General features: G+C 37.6%; 1 protein-coding gene across 2 annotated transcripts in view; it reads right to left on the bottom strand.

Annotated features, from left to right (window-relative positions):
* Positions 1-10148: 10148 nt before the first annotated feature.
* Positions 10149-22582, bottom strand: part of LOC148016043 (uncharacterized) — a 99333-nt gene continuing 86899 nt past the window's right edge. Inside the window, exon 8 of one of the 2 annotated variants that reach the window (XM_087664459.1) lies at positions 10149-10756. In XM_087664459.1, coding sequence (XP_087520585.1) covers positions 10442-10756 — 315 coding nt within the window. In that variant the 3' untranslated portion in view covers positions 10149-10441. The remainder of the gene's footprint in view (positions 10757-22582) is intronic. The other variant, XM_087664460.1, reaches the window with a different exon arrangement.

Here is a 22582-nt window from a genome sequence, read left to right as displayed (position 1 = left end):
TGTAATCTAAATTAATGCAAAGTAGAAAATTTTAAAACTTATAGGAATGAACTAGCATTAGAATAACCTAGGATAACAAATTCAAAAAAGAGAGAGAAAATTTAAAAGGAATTTTCCATTGAAATCATAGAGGACAAAGCTCAAGTTAGTATTGATTATTTATAAAGATTTTACTTAGCCCTTACACTAAATTTTTAGAAAAAAAGGGAAGTAAAATATATAAACAATTAAATAGAGATATGAGAGAGATCTAACTAAAGAGAGCATTAGGAGTAAGGAAAATAAATAGTGTGACTAAGTAAATTGAAATATTAAATTCATCCTTAGGTAGAAATGCAACAAGTTGAAAGTGTGAAAAAATTAAGTCTAAGAAATTAAAAACATTTCATGTTACAAGATTGGTGTTAGAGGTGCATTTATTGTCCAATAAGAAAAATGAGAGATATGGATAAATAGAAGCAAATTAATATAAGTGGATGGATGAGTCAACACAAAGGAAGATGCAAAGCCAAATGGAGCTAAAGGAATTCCTTAATCAAAGGAAACAACCACATACAATGGACCCCACAGGATTCCTTCTATCTAATCTTGTATAACAAGACAAAATGGTGCTATTTAGTCTTAAGCTAATATTGTAGCTATTGCTATTTAGTCTTAAGCTAATATTGTAGCTATTGTCTATATCAAGAGGTGCTGAGTAATGCAAAGCAAGCTATCTTCTCCTTGAAGCTTACACTTGTGATTGGTTTCTCTAATTCTCTATTTTCTATTTGTTTATCTTTCTATTATGGTATACTTAGTTTATGATCCCCCATAGCCATGTCCTAGCCCTATTCCAAGATACTTGAACACAATATTAGTGAGTTTGGGAATCTCTCAATTCCCATTTTTTGAATATTAAAAAGGTGGCACCTGAATAAAATGCCCATAAGTTTCTCAAAACCATATGATGTGACATATCATTGGAAAGCACTTAAAAAATAGAATCTATTGAGCTATAAAGCGCTTGATTTGGAGTTATAGTGTTCAAGTTATGACAAATCCAAAGATTTGACCATGTGTCCCAAACTTACGTAAAATTCCCATATTCCCCAATATGGTGTTCTTTGAGTGTTTAGGTGTCTTTGAATGATTTTGGTGGCACTTAGGTATGGGTTATGCTTCTACTTTGAGGATCAAAGTTCAAGTTCAAGAAACAAGAGTTGGCTCTATTTTGATTGTATGTGATACTATGCCTTTTTGGGGTTAGGGTGAAAAAGAGGCACTCAAAAATTCTTATTACAATTCTCAATGATGATGGTCTACAACCACAAATCCCCCACCTGTGTGCGTGTGTGTGCGTGTGTGTGCATCATAGTGCTTTTCTTCTTTTTTTACCTTACTACCCTATCAACTAGCCACATATTTGTGTACCTCTAACCTTCCTCATTGAGATAGTAGTAGGGTTTGATAATTGTGGAGTCATGAATGGGGTGATCATTGTATCGATGAATGGTGAATGTTTGTGTGGTATGGTAGTTTGACTATTGCATGGGGGTGTGGGGTGGAGGCATGAGATAAGGGTTAGTAATCTTATTGTGGGTCAATATATGGCTCGACCAGTGGCCCCAAAAAACTGGATTAAACAATATGGTGGATGACTGATTAGGTGGATACTTTAAAGGCTCATGCTCATGGATGAGATTAAGAGGAGCTACTAAGAGAGGGATCTATTTGGGACTTATGTGGTTTGTCAACCATGAGTACAACTACACGTGTTTGCTGCATGCTTCGTGACAAGGTGATGCCTATAGTCAAGTGTAGAGACTACAAGACCTCAAGCGATGACATCAAGTAGTGCACGCCTTGACAACTATGAAGGGGTGGTGGCTATGGAATACTCAATACTCAAGAAAGCACTCAAGAGGGTTGGTGGCCATTGTCTCCTAAAGGGGTTCACCATATGTATATCCTCTATATCACATGCATTCAAGGCCTATTTATAAATATCATCATCTGTGAATTCTATGTGAATTAAACACAACACTTTTCTATTCAATCTGCAAATAACCCCTTTATATGGCACCATTCTATGTGTAAAAATTGTGTAAAAATGGTGTTTGAAAAAATCCCTTGTGTTGAACCCATGTGATACACATATATTTGTAAGTGAACCCCTTGAGATTGTGTCAAGTTAAGTACTCAATCGTAAGGGAGCCATGTGGTGGCCTTGATGACTGGTGCTCCCATGATAATAAGTACTGAGCCAGCTATGCCTATGAGGGCTCACTTGGGTGGGCTACCATGATTATGTGAATGGGGGCTACATGTAACTTCTCATAGGTTAATAGTAATTTGAATGGGAATGGTATCCATCATGAAGTCTAGCTATCAAGTGGGCTACACTCAAGTGGTTGGTGTCCACTAGATGACGACTCGAGAGTTGTCTCAACTTGAATGTAGGAATCTTGTGAACCCTTTCCTTAACCCTACTTTACACTCTCAGGGGTTCACTACATGTAAATCCAATATATCACATGCATTCAAAGTCTATTTAAAAATATCATTGTTTGTGACTGTCTCCCAAATAAAACATACCCCTTTTCTATTCAATCTATGAAAAACCCCTTTATATGGAACCGTTCTATATGTAAAAAAAGTGTAAAGATCATATTTTTAAAATCCCTTTTGTTGAACCCACATGATACACATATTTATGATTGACCCCCTGAGTTTACACTCCAGACATGTGAGATTTTGATGTAACCATGAGCTCTATATGCTCTCCCTCTACTCCTAACGCAATATATAGATGTGCTCAATGACTTTACAAATAGTGCCAGAAGAGAAGGACTTCAGTATTGTACTAGTGTGAAAGTACACCAATTTTGCAACGGTTGTCGAGTGGAAAGGTGTGCACTCAAGCGAGGGGAGCCAACACAATTAAAGTTGATTGCACTTATGTGGAGTTCAAGTACACTTGATTGGTTGCTTTTGAATATGGATAAAAGGAAAATAGAGACCACTCTAGGACTTCCCAAACACAAACTCTATCACTAATTCCTCTTTAACACATGCACATAGACTGTTTACAAAATTAATTAATCTTGAAGTACAACTAATCTACTAAAGCGTTATTATGGATTGTGCACCTACAATTTGTGCTACATAATATTAGGAAAATTTTAAATTATTTTTTTCAATCTACTCTACCCCAAATAATCAAAACACAAACTTTGAACCAATTCCACACCAATTTGATTTCATACTCTACTTGCACAAGTTTTGGATAATCTTATAACTGATGTTATGAAAAATAGATAGACACTCAAGAAAATGTCTGAAGCTTTAAAGAAATCACAAAATTATAACAGAAACATGCAATGCATCATCGTGACAAAGATAATCTTCTATCAAAATGTTTCCATATACAAACATCAATTAGCAACAACAAATCATGGACTCCCATATCGAATGCAAAAATAATTAACTTTGCCTACTCAACCTAACCAAAGACTTGCAGATCCTTGAGCTAATATCAATCCTTAGGCATCCCTTAGCATCTAGGACCAATTATTACTCATCCCCCTAGTGATTCTCTAGTGGATTATGTCAAAGAACCCATAGAATATGAGAAGTACACAAACCCCAACGTCATGAGATGATGAGGAGGGAAATCCCATCCTCATGAACTATCATGTCCAATGCCAATCATGATGTTGCGACATGGGAGGGAACAAGGAATGATTCAGCCCCTTGAGATGTTTTTGTGTTGTAGCTATGGCAAGCCAAAGTGTGTATCTTCTAGATGTGCTTAGAAACATGAACAAGAAAATGAAGCTGAACAAAGATGCCCTAAGGGTGGAGATACATGTATCTTGATTGTCACACGTGGAAATTTACCGCTAACAAGACAATCATACCTTCAATACCACTTAGTCTCTTTATAGTTAAAATGATCAAGGCTCAATCAAGGATGATTATGCTATTTCCATCCCCATTCATACAATTATTATGGCACAAAGCAAGTAGGGAACATACTATGTTCTTAGCCTATTGTTGTTGATAGATCATTAATCAGCAATAAGAGTACAAAGAAGAGAGAAAGGTGCTAGGTTTATATTAAAGAGTAACGGAGTAACTATACTCCAAGAACATGTAGCTACTTTAGTGCAAGGAGTGCCACTACGAGACCCCACACAAAAAAGGTTAAAAATGCCAAAGTGGAAGAATACCCTAACTTTAAGCCGCTATTAGCACTAATCAACAAAGCAAGGCAGTGGATTGACATCGACAATGCATAAGAAAATATATGAGCAAAGTAGTGGAGGACATGAGTACACTAGGTGCTTCCACTGTAGCATCTATGTCCAACCCCATTGGCCTCCATACATTTGGGAGATTTTCTACCTAACTACTAGTGCAAGAGAAACTTCAAGGAGAAACCTTACAATCACAACAACATTGTGTGATGCACAAGAAAGTTCAATACCAAGATGTTGCACCCAACATTGCAACTCTCACATCCACTAGTGTGATTATACATTAGGATCCCTATTTAAAGGAACTCCAATCAGATGTAAGACATTCAAAACCTAGATTGACGGAAGCAAAGTATTTCTAGGAAAATCGCAAGAGTCTCAACAAAGAAAAGTATCTACCCTATCTCCAACTCCAATTTAGATGCACATATTGGCCACAATGGAAGTTTCATTTACAAAGGAAGTGAAGTACCAATCTCACAAGAAAATAAATTAGAAAGAAACATAAGAAACTATTGTGCACATTCTTCAACCTCAGGTAAAGCTTCACAAACTCCTAACATAGTGGTGTCCTTGTTTCAAGAATGGGGATGGGGAAAATCTACTCATTTTTAAGAGTTCCTCATTAACTCAACCTGAAAATGGACAAATTTGTGGTAACTTTTTTTAAACTACCACACCAATCTCTTCACATCCCTCATGGAGGTAGAGGATCATAAAGTGAAGAAGAAAGTAATGATGAAGCACCAATGAAAAATGAGAGTGCCAATGAATTAGGAGATGAGTCCCCACTGACTATGATATTGATGGTTGAATGATAGAGAGAATCTTAGCTATCCCTAAGCCCTCTAAGGTCAAGAGTTTGCTCATATATGCCAACATAGTCAAAGTTAAATCAAACATGGAATGCTTAAGACCTTTGGAGGCCTTAGACAATATCATGGACCTTTTTCCTAGCCCTGAACTAAGGATTGAGCAAAATGAGGGTATACATTTTGACACTTCACTAACACCAAAAGAATCCAACTCAGAGTTAGATGGAAGTACCTATATTGACCCTAAGGTTCCCAAGCCAACCCCTCTATGGAAGTTGAATCCTAATCTTTTTGGGAAGATAGTGGCTTAAGAGCACTCAAAAATATGAAGAGTCTGAAGAAAGCAATGAAGGGAAAACACAAGTTCTCCTAAAGTGGTTTGCAAAATTCAAGAAAGGAGATCAAGTCATAATGATGCTTGACGTAGAGAGAAGGCACATCTAATAATGAGTATTAGAAATAAATCTAAATAAAGAGCTTGAATACATAGTTCCTTTAATTAAAGAATAATTAGACTGATTTAGAAGCTATTGATTGATATGAGTGGGAATGTGGATAGAGCAATGGATGTAGTACTGGTCATGTTCAATAAATGACCAATGTATAAGTAGCATGGACTCCCGTCATTCATGCAAGGACAAGCTCATAGAGATACTTTGACATTGTGAGAGAGTAAGTCCTTGCATGTGATGTCAATTTGGTCTTGTGTCATCACAGAGGATCAAATGGCTACCCATTTTGCAAAGGCTTGATTTGAGCTTCAAAGGGAGAGGTGAGGAATCAATCTCAGCATGCAAGGTAATTTGTGCTCCACTTTGATGATGACTTTAGATGTTTAGCACTTATATATTATTAGATAATTTAGAGATGTTGGTGATTCTACATTATAGGTAATAGCATTTTGGATCTACTAATTGTATTCACACTTGGGTCAATAGTTGACAAATCCTTCTTTCATAGTCTTTTTTGTTACTAGTTAAAATTATTTCTTTAATAACCTTTTTTTAAAGGATTGTTTAAGAGTGAAGAGACGACCTCTATATTGGGGTGAAGTAAAGAGCAAGATGCTAAGACTCACAAATGGATTTAGCCCAATTATGTTTGTTTCTAGTATTGTTACGTTGAATACTAGAGGGTTGCATGTTGAGATTTATTGTAACTTATGGATCAAGAAATCATTTTACAAGAATATTGGGCTTTGTTTAGAGTAAGGGATGTTAATATTTTGAATTAGTGTGTGAGAACGTAAGAATACTTATGACAACTAAAAAAAGTGTATGGATGATTTGAATAGCTTCTTGAGGAAATAGTATGTGATCCTAACAATGTAATCAACATTACCAAGGGTTATGGTCGCATGAATGAAATTAATAAGGTGCAAATTGTTGGTGTTGTTGATGCTTCATGCAAGGAGACATATCCTTTTCAATTCAAGCAACAAACCAAAATCAAGTTGCAAAATACATTATCCATTGTGAAAAGTTTCTGTAATTTGAGACATTGATTTGAAAAAGCAATGTGATTTGAGATGCCCCCCTTCGACTAGATTGGCTTTCTACACATGGATTGGATACCGTAGGAGGTTGTGACTTTGTGTAGGATTTGTCCTTACATTCCCATTGAAAATAAGTAGTTTTGTTTGGTTGAGAAGGTGGTTGAGGCTAGTTAATAGATTGAAAATTCTAGGCTTGTGCATCTAGTAGTAGTTTGAGGAGGTTGTCATCCTTCTTGCCTATTGGAGGCTTAGGTAATCGATTAGGAGTGTTGGTTTGAGTGTGCCCTATAGCAAGGCCTCTTGAGTTGAAAGTAGAAATAATACCTGTCTAGAAATTAGAGGTGAATGTACTTGTCGGCATTGCATTATTGAAACTTGAAAGGTTACCCTAAGAGAATTTTGGTCCCCACATCCTCTCGTATTAGAAAACATAGAAAAGGAAACGGATGCTTTCAATCCTATGTGTGATTATAAGCTTGCATTTCCCTAACAAGGAGTAGGGTTTACTTTCATATGAATCTAAGGTCAATGAGAGTTAATGACAATTGATCGAGTTTGGTCCAAAAATGAAGTGTAGAGTATTGAATTCTAAAACTTCATCAATTAGGGCATCAACAACAATTTGCATTCTTGTAGTCATTTAAAATCAAAGGTAAGTAGGAGAAAATCAAAGGTAAGTAGGAGAAATGATAAGTTCATTATTGAGGTCAATCTTTAAGGGAAACAGCTCCAACATGGGAATATGAGTTTGTTCTTGAGGAACCTCATTGAAACAACGAATTGAATTAAGGGACAGACTTGGTATGAGCACTCACTATTCCTTCATATGTTTCTTGTAGCACATCCTTTATGGACATCTTCAAATAGGAAAATCGTCCCCTAGTTTGTAGAGTTATCTTGCTATCATTTGGTAGGGTTGAGTCACAATCAAAAGAGGGTAAGTAGGAGAAATGATAAGTTCATTCTCGAGGTCAATCTTTGAGGGAAACCGCTCGAACATGGGAATAGGAGGTTGTTCTTGAGGAACCTTGTTGAAACAACTGATTGAAATTGAGAGACAGACTTGGTATGCCTTCATATGTTTCTTGTAGCACATCCTTTATGGACATATTCAAAGAAGAAAATCGTGCCCTAATTTGTAGGGTTATCTTACTATCATTTGGTAGGGTTGAGTCACAATTGAAAGAGTGGGAGTCACATCTTTTCTTTGGGGCATTTAGGTAAGCCATCCTTGAGGATATAAACAATTTTATTTGTCCAATATGGTGTAAAGATGGTTTAAAGAAATTAACATTTCTCTTGTATTCTGAACACATGGGCATCATATAGATTATCAAGTTTAGTTAATTTCTTGCCACTTGTTATTTGAGACATGTGATTGGCCATATAATACTGCCTATGTTTTTGCAAGACCATAGAGATGTCGAATTATAGTGAAAATAGAAGCCATCAAGAAAAACTGCGTATAGTATGTGGCTTATTTACCAAATACAATAATGTCTGATGGTCTATAAAGAACATGAAGGGGGTGGCTAGTAAATAATGTTGAAACTTTTTTACAGCATAAACCATTCCTAAGCCTTCCCATTCATAGGTTGAATAGTTTATCTCAAGTTTAATGAGTTATTTGTTAGCAAAGCTCATTGGGAAATCCATGTTGTGCTTACCAAGTTTACAAAACACCATTACAATAATAGTCTTCAATGCATCAATATGTATATGAAATGTGTTTATCAAATTTGGATTCATAAGATGGGTGCTATCACAAGAGCCTTTAGTGCCTCAAGCACTTTCGCTTTATGCAGTCCATTCCGAAATAATAAAAAACTTATAAAGGGGTCTTGCAATCATAGCATAGTTTAGGACAAAGTGCTTATAGTATCTACTATACCTTATGAAGCATCAAACTTCTTTCTAATTGGATGAATGGTGGGAGATCCATTATCATTCTCATTGTAGTTGTGTGAATTGCTATGTATTCTTAAATTCAACATGGCCTAAGATGATGTCATATTTCACCCAAACTTAGTAGTAATTCAATGGATTAAGGGATAAGTGGTATTGCATCACTCAAGGAAGCATCAAAGCTTCTCAAGGTGTTCCTCCCAACTAGTGTGGATACAAAGACTATCCACAAGTATCTCAAGCCATCTCCTCCTTAATAATAATCCACACTAAGTGTCGGATCATTGGTTAAGTCAAAGGCTATGACTATATATAAACACTCCCCATCTTATGGCAAAAGTAATCTTGTGCCTATCACTGGAGTGGATTTGTACTTGATTATAACCCAAAAGTCCATCAAAGATGTAGGCCTTTTTGCCTATCACTCTTTCAATCATATAGCTAGTATAAGGCGATGCACAATGATCTCATTTTGTTACAGCATTGATTTTTCAATAATTGAAGTATACTTTTTCCTTTCCAAGTACCACAACAATGGATGATATCTAGTTTGTATGTTAAATCTTGTAAATAAATATTACTTTTGAAAGTTTGTTCAATTTCTTCCAAAGATATGTCGAACATAATCAAGATTCATTAGGAAAGGTCTTTGTGTTATAAGTTTGGTATCAAGTCTAAGGGGAATGGTATATATTAGCACTTGGAGAGATACTCCTCCTGCCTTGATGCAAACTCATCTATACATAGTATATCCTAAATAACATAGTCCAATCAACAACATGATTATTAATTCACCTAAAGTTATTGGAATGTGACGAAACTTGACCTAGGGTACATGTCTTCCCAAGAGTCCATTGATCAAATATTGGATCACAATAATACCTGCAACTGCCCTTTCTGTCCAGAGTCTCACACTTGTCTAGAGTTGACATCTCATCAATCCAAGATTTGACACTAAACTTTAGAAAAGGTAGCTACAAGCGTCATTTTGAACCAAGATTTGACCAAAAGACTCCTAGGAACCTGATGCACCCTATGGTCAAGTTTCTTTACATGAAAATGTATGGTAGGTAAAAACCTCACCTTTTCTAACTCACCTTGTATCTTTGTTTCACACAAGACCCATATGACTAAACACTGTTTTTAACACCACAACAACCAAGTGGCTGTGGTATATACACCTCATGCAAATCGTTTTTAGGTGCAAAATGCACCAATTCCATCACATGTAACAACCATGCTCTTGTTGCAGCCATAGCCATGAACCTGCCCTATCCTTTTTTAACAATTGCAATGTTTGAAAAAGGCATGAGAAATCCATGCCTGCAATAACCATGTGCACATTCTACACACCTTGCACTTAGAAATTCTTTTTGAGACCTTAATCTTGGGTAGAGAACCCAGCACAAGCCAATACTCGTGCAACATATCTTGAAAGCATGTCAAGATTTACGCGTATATACACAATCACTTAGGAGCTCTAACCTGACTTGGGTAGGAGACCCCTTATGCGATGGGTGAATACAACTCCTTTGCTTTCAGCACTCAAGCTCAATGTAAGGATACTCACAATACACAAGAGAATAACAATATATTCACTCTTCATGTGGCCATAAGGCTTTATACAAAGTTAAAATTGACTTAATAGACATGTATCAATTATCATCCCCAATGGACTGCAGGTCTCCTCATATCCCTGTAACACATTTGCACGCAAGTTTCCAACATAAAAATTATTCTTGCTAAACACGGATGATCAGCTTACGATGGTTAATAACATTTTTTAGGGAAGAAATGAGTTGCCTAAAACCATACCTGCAAGCTGCAAGGGAATACACAAGGGTATTAAAATGCTTGTGTTCCATCTTGGTGCAAAAGTAAATAAAAGACTGAATAATGGCTATGGTGAAAGCTGTATAACAAAATCAGCTTCTTGCAAGACAAGTAGAGACCAGGAATGTAAAGCTTTCAATGGAATTCTGGTATTATTCTTCTGTATTTACTTCATTTTGTCTAGGATCTGTATATAGTTTCTCCTTAACCTGAGACAGTAACGACTCATAGAGCTCAGTATTTTCTCTTAGATATCGTTTTACATTTTCTCTACCATTACCCAATCTCTGATCATTGTAGGTGTGCCAACCTCCAGACTTCTTGACAAAGCCATACTTCAATGAATGATCTAAGATTTCACCTTCTGTTGAGATACCCTTTCCATACTCAATCTCAAACTCTGCTGTTCTGAATGGAGGGGCAACCTTGTTCTTGACTACCTTGACTAGGGTACTGCTTCCAATCATCTGTAACACAAGCAGCAGCAGAATTCTGTTAGTACTGAGATTTTTGAATAGCAGGAATCTTCTTGAACAAGAGATCATGGGTTTAACATAGCACTTGAGAATATCACAATCAAGGATATTATTATGTTCCAAAGATGAATAATGTTCCAAGTTGTATCTGAAAGTGCAAATCAAGGCTGCTTGTTAAGATATTAACAAAATTGTGCGGAACTCTGTTTGGGAACTGTAAATCCTTAAATATCAGGTTCAAAAATGCTCTCATGACTTTCAAGATGGACAAGAACAGGGGAGCTTTCAATGTTTTTCTAGGCTTTCCATTAGATTGAACATTTGCACCTTAGAATTGAGTTAGATTGAAAGTTCTGCCCAATACATTAACTTGCAAAGCAATGAGCTTTATGATTAATGACCCAAGTAGCTCAATTAATCAAACGAGCAACTCACTCATGATTAATAACCCAAGCATTAATCAACCCCCAATCAAATTTGAACTTTGCATTTAAGGAGCAACTGGTCACTCATTTAGAAAGTTAATTAGTCTATTTGGGATATCTTTCTCTTTCATTTGCATAGCCCAAGTTTGGAGATGGCCATTCTCTTATCATCAACGATGAACATGGGGTGACAATGTGTATGGACTCAAGATATCGGCCAATCCTCTTTTTCTCCCCATGAAGAATTCATTGGATAGCTCAATAATTCCATTTACAGCAAGATACGCTATTGTCTTTTATCTAAATTTCATCAACATAGGTTATTACAACACAACCATGCTCAAATCCTCTCTTCTCCTTTGAGACCTTGAGCTTTGTGCACTTTTTACATAACTTTGTTTTAAGAAAGTAATGTTTTCATAGTCTCATCGAATGAGAAATCCCTTTGTTTGTGAGAGAAACAATACAAGATTGCATGGGAACTATGCACAACACTTATTGAGTTAAAAGCTCCACAAAGTTGGATTCAAATATTGATTGTCATTTTTTGGGTTTGGCAATCTAAAGAGTTCACATGCATTTTCTAACACAATACAATTGGTTGGAGGCCCACATTGAAGGTAACAAGGTCATTATGCACCCATTGATAAGTTATGCCACAAGAAATCATTGAAAATACAAAAAGGAGCACCAAGCTTGGAGCCAACAAGTGTCATGTGGTACACGAGCAATCTAGGTTAAGTTGTGTGGACTTCTTTTATTGAATTTACAATTATGCTAGATTAAGTGTTTGTAAAGAAGTAGACCAAGGCCTTGTTGTTGAAATCCATGGAGCCTATTGTGGAGTTTGTGATGCCTTGAAGCTATACATTTGTTGCAAGATTTCAGCCCTTCCTATCGAGTTGATAAGAAGAGTATGCATTCTTACCTGCCATACTGATAAAGAGTGCAGTATTGTTGATGGTGTTAATGAGATGAAGATAGAGGTGTTTGCTAGCCCTATTATGGATGGTTGAAGCCACGAGTTCGGTTGTTCATTGTGTGGCGCTAAAGGTGAGGAAGTGGTTGAGGTTATTCACATTGTATGATACAATCAATACGTGAATATATACAATATGGAACGCATACAAAATTTTTTTTAGAAGGTTGTTCATTTTGTTGAGGTTCTCTTGGAATAAGCTGGGATCTTTGCATGGCTAGAAGAGAGCCATTGGGACAAATTGGACTAATGGTTCGTCTGAGCCTTAGGACCAATTCCATATTGAATGGGCATTGAAAAATAGAATGCCAGTGGTTTGGGACTGTATGCTTAGCCACTGGAGATGGTGCAGGACAATGAGCTTGGCCAAGATAGAAGATGCACATGTGAGAATACTCACGGAATAAAAGTCATCGTAATTGAGCCACATTACACTTCTTGATGTGGTCACAATGATAAAAGTTGCTCACAACAATTTGAGGAATGCACAGGTCACTATTCCTAAAATTTACGAAGTTACTATTTTTGGATTTCAGAATTAGTGCACGTTATTATCTTCATTTTTTCAAGAGGAGTAATTCTCTAGTTGTGCCGAGGTCAAATTTTGCACAGATCATGAAGAATTTTAGACCAAAAGGTTTAAATGGGAAAATTGTTACATGTATGCTATGTGGCACAAATTCCCGAGAGAGAGAGAGAGAGAGAGAGAGAGAGAGAGAGAGAGAGAGCATTAAAAAAAAAGTAATAGGCATAAGGGGCAAATGGAAGAATGAAGTTTTGAGGAGCTGAGGGCAGATTGCTGCAAGAAAAATCAGCCATGGAGAGTACTTCTATGTCTCTGACTCAAGTACGGAGGTAGAGCTTGGTCCCTCTGATCAACTCTCTCTCTATTCTCAGAGGAAATGCTTCGCATGATAGGCTGATTTCATCGAAGGTACAATTCTGTGTTTTCTCTGAAATTCTGCACATGAATCATTGAGTATTGGTCACAGAAAATTCAATTTACAGATCTAGGCTGTAATTCAGCACATGAATCATTGAGTTTTGGTTACATGCTGAGCAGTAAGAACAGTGAATTTTGCACATGTTGGACAGTAAGAACAATGAATTCAGAGATCTATAGACTGCAATTCTACACAGGAATCATTGAGTTTTGGACACAGAAAATGCTTTCCTAAAAGGAATGTTGATCTGGACATGCTGTACTATTTTTACGCAGCTAGGATTTACTTAAAAGAGATGAAAACCAACTCTTCACAGGTTATATATTTTAGAACATTATCATTTTTGTAAATTTTCATCTTTTAATTAATAAAGAAATACCGAGAGGGGTGCCGGTCTTCGGGGCCAATCTGGTGTTGAGCAAGGGAGTGAGGTCTCTGCTTATGTGTGTGTGTGTGTAAAGACGAGGCGTTAATTCAAGGAACTACCGCTTTATGTGAATCATAGAATATGTGAGTCATAGACTGGTTCCATGGTTTCATTGGCCGGGATTTGAATTCTTTTCTGTAAGAATTTAAGCTCGAATAGTTTTGGGTGAAAAGGCCATACACACAACTTTTATAGAGATTACAGGACTAGAGAGATGGCAGAGAAGGATAAAGGCAAAGGAAAACTTCATCATGAAGAAGAGAGTTCTTCTTCTGCTCGTAGACACCGAAGAGAGAGTATTGGTGCACAGGTGTCAGCACCTTCTAGAACCGACATTGAGCCACAAGATGAGGAGCAAGAACAAGAGGACTTGTTTATGGCACAACTCCTTAGTATGGTTGGCTTTGTTGAATAGCTTGTAAAGAATCCTCGGATGCAAAAAATTTTGACGTCACATAATGAGGATTCTCAGGCTGTGTCATCACATCATACCATGGAGCACTTAAAAAGGCAAACTTCTAATGCGCGTGAGCATATGGAAAAGACACCAACCATGGAGACGGGTCCAGTGCAACAAGAAGCATGAGCACAGGACCAAGGAGTGAATGGTCAAGGCAGTTATGCACAAGTGGCACAGCAGACTATTCCTCCTCAGTTTGCTACTTATCCTGGTTACTTTGGTGGTGGCTCAGTTTTTGAAGCAATGGCTGGATTACCCACGGGTTATCAGGGATACTTGCCTAGAGGGCCACCAAGAATGATGCCTATTGAGGCAGTGAACCCAGTTTATGCTAATATTGGTCTACAGCCCGGTTATTAGACTCTACAGAGTCCTTATTTGATGCCTGGAGTACAAAATGCAGCCGCTGTTTTTTTTCAGCCTAGTGGACATATGGCAGCTAAGACAAGTGAAATGAATGCTAATAATGCGCGTAAGGGACTCCCCTTTTTACAGCCACTTGTCTATGACAACCTGACACCAAAAAGTGCAAAGCCTAAAGACTATAAAGAGGGTGGTCAGGCAATAAAGTTTGAAACCTTTAGTGGTATGCAAGATAAGCTGAAAGCTTTGACATTTATACAACAGTTTGATGAAGCTTACAGATGAGGGAATTTTACTAAGACTTCTAAGGTACGGAAGGCTGCAAATTTTTTGAAAGGTAATGCTTTGCAGTGGTGGAACATATTGTTGATGCAAGGATATGCACCTGCCACTTGGGTCCATTTTAAATAGTTGTTTGCAGCCTCATGGTTAACTAACACATTTGAAGTAGATGCCATGATTGCATGGCATAAATTGGACGCGGCAAATTGTACGGATTTAGAAGAGTACAATAAGAAATTTTGGGAAGCACTTTTGCCCGTGAGTTCTTATAGGATAGTGCCCTTGTCAGAACAAATTGAAAAGTACTGTTGCGTCTTGCCCGAAGCCAGCCATCAGGGATTATTGTACCAAGACTAGGGTTACAAATATAGTACAGTTAATTGAAAATGCTGGGGTGGCAAATGCATTGTTGAAAGGAAAAACTGACAGCTTTAAAGGCACTGAAAAGAAGGATTCTCAGTTTAAGTAGGATCCTGGCAAGAAGAAGAAGCAATTTCCAAAAAAGACCAGCTTTACAAAGAATTCTTTTTGGAAGAAAAAATTTCAGCAACAACCTTAGACTTCTTTTAAACAGGGTAAAGGACAATAGAGGCCACTTTTTGGCAAATCATTTGAAGAAAGAAAGGCTTTAATGATGGCAGGTAAATGCTTTATATGTGAACAGAAAGGCCATATTGCTTCTAAGTGCCCACAGCAATCTTCTAAAGATGCAGAGGATAAAGATGTATCAAGTAAAAAGAAGCTCAGAGTTGGCTTAGTGCTTGATATGGTGGGAGATCAATCAGTTGATGATGCTACAGAATTGTGCAGCTTGGGGAAAGATAAGAGATTTCACAGTGCTTATTTTCTTTGATCCTGGAGCTCGTGCAAACTTTATCTCACCAGTAGTGGCAGCTAAGCTGGGTATACGTCCCGAGGAAATGGGACCAATTGGATAGGCTGATTTAGCATGCCCAGGACATACTAAACCTATCATCCCCATTCTTAGCAAACTTGGTATGCATATTCAGAGCTATGTGGACACAGAGGAGTTCCATATTATGCCTTTAGAGGGCAGTGATGTTCTGTTGGGTATTCCATGCTGCCATAGAAAGCACGCTATCTTGAATACTTACAATAGAACGAATACTCTTGTACATAGGGATAAGACTCATGTGTTAGATGTGAAGCTTAAAGGAGAGTCTGTCCTAGTTATTTTTGCTTCTGCAATTACTTCTGTAATGAAAAATCGTATTTCTGCGTACTTGGTTTTTGCAAAGCAAGTTAATGAAGTTGACAGTAATGTGTCTGTACTAGATGAAAGTAGAAGGGCTTTCTTGGATAAATTCAGTGACTGTTTCTCAGATTCATTACTAAGAGAGTTACCCCCTGAGAGGCCTGAAGATCATACCATAGATCTTATTCCAGGGACTAGTCCGCCCAATAGGCCACTATACAAGGTCAGCGCGGCACAGCAGAAAGAGATTGTGACACAGGTTAATGAGCTTTTAGAGAAGGGACTAATTCAGCCCAGTAGTTCTCCGTTTTGTTCACCTGTGTTGTTAGTTCAAAAAAAGGACGGCTCTTGGCGAATGTGTATTGACTACAGAGCCTTGAATAAGAACACGATCAAGAATAGGTTTCCGATTCCGAGGATAGATGGCATTCTTGATCGATTACAGGGAGCATGAATGTTTACTAGGATAGATTTGAAAAGTGGGTACCATCAAATCAGAATCAAGCCAGAGGATATCCATAAGACTGTTTTTAGAATGACATTTGGTTTCTATGAATTTTTAGTCATGCCGTTTGGATTGACCAATGCTCCTGCTACGTTTAACAAGATGATGAATAGAATTTTCCGCCCTTATCGAAGTTTCATTGGCACATTCTTTGATGATATGATTATCTTTTCAAAGAATGAAAAGGAGCATAGAAAACACCTAGTTGCAGTCTTTAATGAGCTTAAACGTAACAAATTGCTCATTAATGGTAAGAAGAGTGAATTCTTTTTGGGAGAGATTCGCTTCCTTGGGCACATAGTTTCTAAAGATGGTGTGAAGATGGATCCAACAAAGATAGAAGCAATTGTCGCTTGGCTAGACTTGAAAACCGTTCATGATGTCTGCAATTTTCTTGGCCTATGCTCTTACTACAGAAGATTTGTAAGACACTTTGTAGAGATTGCTTCTCCTTTACATGCGCTTGAAAACAAGGATATCAAATAGCAATGGACTGACAAAGAGAAATCAACATTTAGATGTTTGAAGAGGAAAATGACTACAGATCCAGTACTTATTTTGCCAAATCTGTCTAAGCCATTCGTAGTGCAGTGTGATGCATGTCGAAACAGCATTGGTGTTGTATTAATGTAGAATGGTGGAGTTGTGGCATACAAGAGTAGAGTACTTTCTGTCATTGAAAGGGCTTAACAAATTTATGAGAAAGAATTATTGGTCGTGATCCATACACTCTCTAGTTGGAAGCACTATTTGCTTGGTGCTGATTTTGTAGTGCAAACGGATCATCAAACACTTAAATACTTTCTCACACAGGCTAAATTGTCAGAGAAACACATGCGTTGGGCAAATTTCCTATTTATGTTTCATTTTCAGATAGTGCATGTGGAAGGCAAGAAGAATGCAGTTGCAGATGCTTTATCTCGCAAACCACAAGTGTCAGCTGTTTCAATTTCTTATCACCATGAACTGGATGATATGAAAGAGCAATATGCTGATGACGAAGATTTCTCTGAAATCTCTGAGCAGTTGATCAATGGCCAACATCATGATCATTATGTGCTCAAAGAAGGCTTTATCATGATGTATGGAAGACTATGCATTACAAAACAGTTAAGGCCAAAAGTTTTATTAGAAATTCATGCTCCACCGTATGCAAGACATCGTGGTATTGATGCTACAGTCAAAGCGGTAGAGACTTTCTTCTATTGGCCAGCCTTGAGATCTAATGTTGATGCATATGTCAAATCTTACCTTGTATGCCAAAAGGTCAAATTTGATAGACAAAAGGTACTAGGGTTATTGCAACCACTGGCATACTACCTATTCCAGAAAGGCCATGGGAAAGTATTGCAATGGATTTCATTTTTAATCTTCCAAGAACTTCTTTAGGGAATGATGGAATCTGGACTATCATTTGTAGATTCAGCAAACAGACACATTTTATTCCTGTAAGGAAAAAGATTAAGTCAGAACACATGGTAAAGATATTTATGCAAAATATCTTCAAGTACCATGGAATGCCACGGTCAATTGTGAGTGATAGAGACCCAAGAATGACTAGCTTGTTTTGGAAAGCATTGTTTGAAAACATGGACACTACGCTGAAATTTTCTTCTTCTTTCCATCCACAAACTGATGGACAGTCTAAAGAAGCAAATTCGATTGTTTTAGATCTACTGAAGTGTTATGTTTCAAATCATAAGACTTCTTGGAAACGCTACTTGCCATTGGTTGAGTATGCATACAATAATACAATGCACTCATCTACTGGCAAAGCACCTTTTGGGATTGTGGAAGGTGGAAAGAAATTGCCTCCATTTTGCAAACAAAAGATAACATCTTTGAAGCAGATCGTTAAGTAAAAGATTGGGAAGAAGCATATAAAAAGATCAAGTATGCCCTAGAAAAGTCACAAGCTAAACAGAAAAGAGCTGCTGATAGTCATCGTTGGGAGCTCTTGTTCAAAAAGGATGATTGGGTCTTATTGTGTTTTGAAAAGGCATATTTGAGAAAACAGAAGAGCAAGGAACGTTTGTTTCCAAAGCTAAGTATGCATTATTATGGCCTTTTCAAGTCTTAGAGAAGATCAAAGATGTAGCATATAGGCTGAAATTGCCAGAGAATCGGAAAATTCATAATGCATTCCATGTGAGCCTATTGAGGCCTTTTATTGGTGAAGTGCCAGAAGATATGGTTCAAGAGGAATAGCCTAAAGTAGAGGAATTAGATGAGATTCTAGTTTCTGAGCAGATCCTGGCACATAAGGATAGAAAAGTGAAAGGTAGAGTTATAAAAAGATTTTTGGTGAAGTTCAAGAAATATTCACTAATGGATGCCAAATGGATGGAAGAGGCTGAATTAGCAGATTCGCCTCAGTTATTGCAACTTTACCGAGAAGCTTTCTTACTCGAATCTACAGTGACTTAGAATGCTTTTTGAAGCAATGTACATTCTCTATTGTACAGTTGAATACTGCATCTTATTGAATAATGCACAATGTATGGTTTACATTTAGCATTAACATGTGTATTAAAATCTCAGTGCTTTGAAGTTGTATTTGTTACACTTCAGTTGAATGAATATGCATGTTGCGATACTAATAGTTCGCGTATACGTGCTATCGCCCTGTGTTGCATCTGGAAACATGTATATTAGAAAGGCTCCTAGTAATCATAGTTGGATACATGATGTAATCCTCCACCTGTGTGAGACTTGAACTTGCAATGACACAAATGGTAGTGAGAAAACTCCTACCATCGCCCTGTGTCATTTGTTAGCAAGTGATACATGCGATGACACTAATAACATGCAGAATCTTGTTATCGCCATGTGTCATCCGTTAGCATGTGTGGCATGCAATCAAGGTCGCTTGCTTCTTTCAAGAGAAGGATATGTTACTAGGTGGTGATACTTTTTATAGTTGCTTTTCTTATTTATTTATATAAATATTTTATTTTTCTTTTCTTTTGTTGTTGTTGCTTCTTACCCCTAGAGTTCTCTTCGAATAAGCCGAGATCTTTGCATGGCCAAAAGAGACAGCCCTTGGGACAAATAGGACTAATGGTTTGTCTGAGCCTTAAGACCGGTTCCATATTGAATGGGCATTGAAGAATAGAATGCCAGTGGTTTGGGACTGGGTACTTAGAAACTAGAGATGGTGTAGGACAATGAGCCTGGCCAAGACAAAAGATGCACATGTGAGAATGCTCACAAAATAAAAGTCACCATAACTGAGCCACATTACACTTTTTGATGTAGTCACAATGATAAAAGTTGCTCAGAACAACTTGAGGAATGCACCGGTCACTATCTCTAAAATTTAGGGAGTTACTATTTTTGGACCCCAGAATTAGTTCGCATCATTATCTTCATTTTTGCACGAGGAGTAATTCTCAGGTTTGTGCCGAGGTCAAATTTTACACCGATCATGGAGAATTTTAGACCAGAAGATTTAAACGGGAAAATTGTTACATGTTTGCCATGTGGCACAAATTCCCAAAAGAGAGAGAGAGAGAGAGAGAGAGAGAGAGAGAGAGTATTACTTGGAAAATATGCTGTGCTTCTGCTGGTAAGCCAGCAATATTGCAAGCAGTGAGAATACTAGTAAATACTGCATCAGTTGGCTGCAGGCCTTGGCACTTCATGACCATCAGGTAATGCTCAGCCTGCTTGTACTTGCCATGTCGAGCCAATCCTGCAATCATGGAGTTCCATGATGTTGCATCTTTACTGGGCAAATTGTTGAAGGTTTTGTGAGCCTCCTCCAGGGTTTCTAGTTTGGCATACATATCTAGGAGCGTGTTCCCGAGTTCTAAATCTAAATCAACACCAGAGCTTATCAAACGTGAGTGTATCTGATGACCTTGTACCAACGTTCCAATGCTGCTACATCCTTTCAAAATGCATGTAAATAGCATTGTGTCTGGTTCTATGCCCTCGTGTTTCATAGCGTCAAAAAGCTCCAATGCAAGAAAATTGTTCCCTTGCTCTATATAACCAGAGATTATCGCACCCCATGCTACAACATTGCGATTTGGCATTTTATTGAACATTTTATGTGCCTCTTCTAAGCTTCCACATTTAGCATACATGTCCACAATTGTGCTTCCTAAACTGAGGTCAGCTGACTCCCATTCCTCTCTGATGGTGATTTCATGAATGATTCTACCCTGCACTAAAGCTTCCCCACACGTTGGCCTAGGGCCCTCGTGTATCTTGTAATCAGAAAAGAGAGAGAGAGAGAGAAAGAGAAAACCTCTTCACATGATGGCTTTGTGTTATCATGTATCTTGTAATCCAGTAATCTTGTATTTTTTTCGTAATTAATACAATTACCTTTTACGAAAAAAAAAAGAGAGAGAGAGAGCATTAAAAAAAACGTAATAGGTATAAGGGATAGATGGGAGAATGAAGTTTTGAGGAGCTGAGGGCAAATTGCTGCAAGAAAAATCAGCCATGAGAGTACTTCTACGTCTTTGACTTAAGTACGAAGGTAGAGCTTGCTCCCTCTAATCAACTCTCTCTCTATTCTCAAAGGAAATGCTTCGCATGATGGGCTGATTCCATCAAAGGTACAATTCAGTGTTTTCTTTGAAATTCTGCACATGAATCATTGAGTATTGGTCACAGAAAATTAAGGACATGCAGGACAGTAAGAACACTGAATTTACAGATCTAGACTGTAATTCAGCACTCGAATCATTGAGTTTTGGTCACATGCTGAGCAGTAAGAACAATGAATTTTGCACATGCTGGATAGTAAGAACAGTGAATTTAGAGATCTGCAGACTGCAATTCTGCATAGGAATCATTGAGTTTTGAACATAGAAAATGCTTTTCTAGAAGGGATGTTGATTTGGATATGCTGTACTGTTCTTATGCAACTGGGATTTACTCAGAAGAGATGAAAACCAACTGTTCACAGGTTATGTATTTTGGAACATTATCATTTTGTAATTTTCCATATTTTAATTGATAAAGAAATACCGAGAGGGGAGCCGGTCTTCGGGGCCAATCTGGTGTTGAGCGAGGGAGTGAGGTCTCTGCTTATGTGTGTGTGTATAAAGACTAGGTGTTAATTGAAGAAACTACTGCTTTATGTGAGTCATAGACCGGTTACACCCAGGCTCAGGGGGTGAGCCTATTTGGCTCTATGGCTACGTGGTGAGTTTGATGACTGGTCCCTTTATAACGTACATGCTAAACGAAGCAATGAGTCGTTGCATGCTCCTCAAAAACTCATCATGTAACAAAAAGCATTGATCAAAATGCAAAGGCATACGAGCTAGCAAAGCCTTAAAGACATGCACTAGCAATGAGTCATTTCCAAAACCAAGGGATAATGACAAAAAATAACATATTGTCTCTCCACCCACATATCAATCTCTGCTCAAAGAAAGGAATCACACTAGTAAATAAACATCCAATCCATTCTTGCCCAATTATCTCAATGTTAAAGAAATTGGTATGTAAATCCAAACTCAAAAAAATGGAACCAAGAATACGTATTGTTTCAATGACAAGACTACCAAAGTATCCCAAGCTTGATGCTCATGACCATCCATGATAGAGTGAGGTGAAGTCACTTGGTTTCCAGACACACAAATATTAAAGCCACCCATAACAAGCCCTTAACGTGCAAATCTTTCCAAAGCTGACAATAATCTTGGGTTGTATTAGGTGCACACACCCACCAACCACAAAACCTCCCCCTCATACAAAATCTCCACAATCAAGAATCTATCTCGAACATCCTAACAATGAGGAGCCCGGGCACTAAAGAACATTGTAAAATCCTTATGTATAGATGAAACCAGTCAATGAGTGTTGCTTATGCTCCACCACACAGAACACATCCCAGTTTTAATAAAAATAACCTTGAAACCGGCCTTCCTTCTGTGGATGGGTGGTAATTCCCTGATTACAACTTAGTTACAATAGTAACATTTATTACAAAACTGAGAAATGCAAAATAACTTGCAATCTTGGACAATGGACACCCTATTGGACCCAAAACCAGCGCCTCTTTCGGTATTTCTTTAACTTAACTGAAAAAGAAGTTAATGTACAATGGGATTCTCCCAATCCCTCTCGGTATTCCAACTCCCCTTGCTGTCCAAAATGACCAGCAAGTCTTCAATTTGATTTGTCCCTTGATTCGAGCAATCAATTGCCCTTTACCCGCTTTGATAGAGATGGAAAATGTCCCAAATTCAT

The sequence above is a fragment of the Lygodium microphyllum genome, chromosome 23 (genome assembly GCF_053477565.2).
Source record: "Lygodium microphyllum isolate KBCC chromosome 23, Lygodium_microphyllum_v1.1.10, whole genome shotgun sequence".
In the NCBI taxonomy this organism is placed as follows: Eukaryota; Viridiplantae; Streptophyta; class Polypodiopsida; order Schizaeales; family Lygodiaceae; genus Lygodium; species Lygodium microphyllum.
The sequence above is the reverse complement of the archived record's forward strand: the minus strand, read 5'-3'. Positions and strand labels throughout refer to the sequence as shown.